Genomic DNA, 3,718 nt, shown 5'->3' with positions numbered 1-3,718 from the left:
GGGGGGGGCTCAAAGTTGTGATGGCATCGTCTATCGGCCCAACCCTAGTAAGTTCTGCTGATGTATGCTGGAATGGAAGAAATTTCTCTACTGTATGGATCATTTTCACATCATTCACCAACATGCCACTGTTTGAGGGTTACCATATATACACAATTTGACTCATGTACACATCATTCACTACCATGCCATCTACTGTAGGTCTGAGAGGCGAGCGGCTGGGTGTTTACCGTTGGCGCTGGGGCCTGCCTTTACACAGGACGCACCTACTATCTGCATCATTGCTACACCTGCAAGAACAACGGACAAGCAAGCATCTGGTTGAACACAGCAGGACACTAGACATCAGCTACCATGGTGTGTAAGAGTTTGTGTGTGTGGCCCCACTCAGACAAACACACGGCCAAATTTTGGATTGTGCTGTTATGTTGCAACAGTTACTCCGCCTCTGTTGACGTTTCTGTGCCTAACCATGTGATGTATTTAGAGGGACGAGCACAGTGTACATTGGGTTTACAAGACTTTTTGGGAAGCTGTTAGTACATTAACAATTATGCTAAAAAGAAAAGAAAGAAAAATGTAAATAAAAGCACAATGTTGGAACACCACAAATCTCAAAGTCAATCAGGAAGCTCCCGGTCTTTTCTCAGCCGAATAACCATCAGCCCTAGACCTAGCCCCATCTGATCGTAATTCTGATTTTGCCAGACTACTCATCCACAAAGAACGCCAATAAACTGCAAAAATTAACTACCTGAATGAGCTTTTTGGATCAAATTCTGTTAAAATGAGGGACAGAAAGAAAAACTATAAGGAATCAAAGAAGACACATAGCAGAGGAGAAGAGAGAAGCAACGGAAACACTTTGAAAGCAAACACAGGATTTACATGGGCCTACATTTAAACCACTGTACTCAAGGCTTGTTGTGTGACCCTTAAAAACTAGGTGACTAGGAAATTAGGGATGCACTGAATGTCCGGCCCCCGAAATTAATCTGTCGAAAATAGCAAAAAAAAAGCAATTTCAGTGTTCGCCGTTTGCAGACACTGTTCTGCTGAATTGTCTCCCAGCACATCCACTCAATCTGTGGCTGACTTCTTAGAAAAGGCAACACATGATCTGACCCGCTTTGAGTGTTTCTGTCACTCGTTTCTGAGAGGCTGATTAAGCTAGCCGCACCTAAATTCTGAGTGCACACGTATTCAAGCCTTTATGGTAAATACACTGAAACGGACCAGTGCGAGCTGACAAGCAGGTTAGCAAGACAAGTGTTGCAGTATGAGAGTCCTACTTGTAGAGAGGCTATGAAGTCTTCATGATACGCATTAGGAAAACCACATCCAATATTATTTGTCAAATTGGGTTGGACTACGCTAGGATACACATGTGACACTGTCTGGTTTTCAAAATAAGGTGTCTATACAGTATGGAAATAAGATTAATTGGATTATATTCACACAAAGTATAAAACATATTACATGTGTACATTAAAAGTAAATGGACACATGTAATTTACTTTACCCGACCCTCTCTGGCCTTGGACCAACCCACCATAGTCTCTCCAAATCCTGTGGGCAACACGGAGTAAAAAGCATATTTTGACTTTTTATGCAATTTATGCAATGGTAAAAAAAAGGCAAAATAAATGGAAAAAAGGTGAAAAACCTTGTTCGGTATTCGGGAAAGTTTTTACATTATATTCGGTTTCGGCCAAGAATTTTCATTTCGGTGCATCCCTATAGGAAATGTCTAGGAGATATCTAATGAGATGTCTTTTATAGAGAAATTTACATGTAAAACCTGTGAGTGTCCCTATTGCAGCAAAATAATCCTACCTCCCCTCTGTGGTGTTCCAATAACAGCTATAGCTGGAGTCCATTGGCTACCCTAACTTTTGTTATTAACAGACTTCAGATTTCCCACACAGACTGTAAACTAAATGTCAGTTGTCACAAAACATCTACACAGCCAAGTAGCTCTAGCTACAATGTACTTTCTACTTGGGATGTCCCGATCAAGTTTGTTTGGGCCCTTTTGGGAGCCCTTTAATATTAGATATCTGCTGTTATAGAGTCTGATCCAATATTTAAACAGCAGGAGGAGATTGGACTATGCAGTGTTGATCAAATATGTATCTGGCACATCTGAAATAACTGTTTCAGCCAATTAACCGTGGCATACCTCATTTTATATGAATCATTTAATCCAAATACTAAAGGCCCTGGTAAAAAACTAGTCAATTGATAAGCTTGAATCACTGATCAGATAGTAATGAAAGTTTAACTTGGAGTAAGAGTGACATATCAATCTGTTAAGAGTTTATGAACTTAACTATAGAAACACAGTCTGTTCGCTGACAAATAATCTTTGGCTGAGTACAGACACACAAACCCCACAATCATTGTTCGTCATCAAATTACTCACAGAATTTGCATTAATCAGCAATGACTAATATGATCTGCTGCCGGCAAAGTTTGTCATTTTAACTGCAGAAAGTGATGGTTAGCGCTAGCTAAATGGGAAGCTGCTACCTGAATGTTCTGTACATTGATGCGCTTCACTAATAAGAAAGAGAGAGTTAGACTTTAGTGAATCTGTGTATTTTGCCAACCTGGACATTGCTTTTATATTAATGTACAGTCCTCTCCAAAAGTATTGGAACGGTAAGGCATATTCCTTTGTTTTTGTTGTTCACTGAAGACATTTGGGTTTAAGATCAAAAGATGAGTATGAGACAAGAGTTCAGAATTTCAGCTTTTATTTCCTGGTATTCACATCTAGATGTGTTAAACAACTCAGGACATACCACCCTTTGGTTGAACCCACCCATTTTTCAAGTGAGCAAAACTATTGGAACATGTGACTGACAGAGGTTTCTTGTTGCCCAGGTGTTGCCTTTTAGGTTGATAGTCCAAACATAAATAGCTCTGCATGACTAGTCTAAGTTTTCATCCTTGGTTCAAACCTATAAAGACTGCATTTCCTGTTAAAGAGGATAAACCAACATGAAGACCAGAGAGCTGTCTATGGGAGAAAAGCAAGCCATTGTCAAGCTGAGAAAAGAAGGAAAATCGACCAGAGCCATTGGACAAACATTGGGCACAACAATTTGGAATGTCCTGAAAAAGAAAGAAACTACTGGTGTACTGAGCAGATAGAGGTCGAACAGGTCGGCCAAGGAAAACAACAGTAGTTGATGAAAGAAATATCGTGAGAGCTGTGAAGAAAACCCCCAAAACATCAGTAAGTGACATCAGCAACGACCTCCACAGTGCAGGGGTGAAGATATCACAATCCACTGTTCGATGAAGACTCAGAGAGCAGAAATATAGAGGCCACACCGCAAGTTGCAAACCACTCATCAGCAGGAAGAATCGGAAGGCCAGATTGAAGAAGTACAGAGATGAGCCGCAAAAGTTCTGGAACACATTCTTATGGACTGATGAGACCAAGATTAATCTCTACCAAAGTGTGGAGAAAGGCCAAAGTCTGGAGAAAGGCCAAAGTGTGGAGAAAGGCCAAAGTGTGGAGAAAGAAAGGAACTGCTTATGATCCGAAGCATACAAGCTCATCTGTGAAGCATGGTGGAGGTAATGTCATGGCTTGGGCGTGCACGGCTGCTTCTGGAACACACTCATTAATATTTATTGATGATGTAACTGATGATGGTAGCAGCAGAATGAATTCAGAAGTGTACAGAAATATTTTGTCCAATTT

At 40.6% G+C, this 3,718-nt stretch overlaps 1 protein-coding gene across 2 annotated transcripts in view; it reads right to left on the bottom strand.

Moving 5' to 3' along the window:
* Window positions 1-3,718, bottom strand: part of LOC123962605 (transcription elongation regulator 1-like) — a 19,468-nt gene that overhangs the window by 8,898 nt on the left and 6,852 nt on the right. Inside the window, exon 6 of one of the 2 annotated variants that reach the window (XM_046038767.1) lies at window positions 231-290. The exons of the other annotated variant lie outside the window; for it this stretch is intronic. Within the exon in view, the coding sequence (XP_045894723.1) occupies window positions 231-290 (60 nt within the window). The remainder of the gene's footprint in view (window positions 1-230; window positions 291-3,718) is intronic. 2 annotated transcript variants of the gene reach the window in all.

This window comes from Micropterus dolomieu, linkage group LG23 (genome assembly GCF_021292245.1).
Source record: "Micropterus dolomieu isolate WLL.071019.BEF.003 ecotype Adirondacks linkage group LG23, ASM2129224v1, whole genome shotgun sequence".
In the NCBI taxonomy this organism is placed as follows: Eukaryota; Metazoa; Chordata; class Actinopteri; order Centrarchiformes; family Centrarchidae; genus Micropterus; species Micropterus dolomieu.
This window is presented reverse-complemented; position numbering and strand designations above follow the sequence as displayed.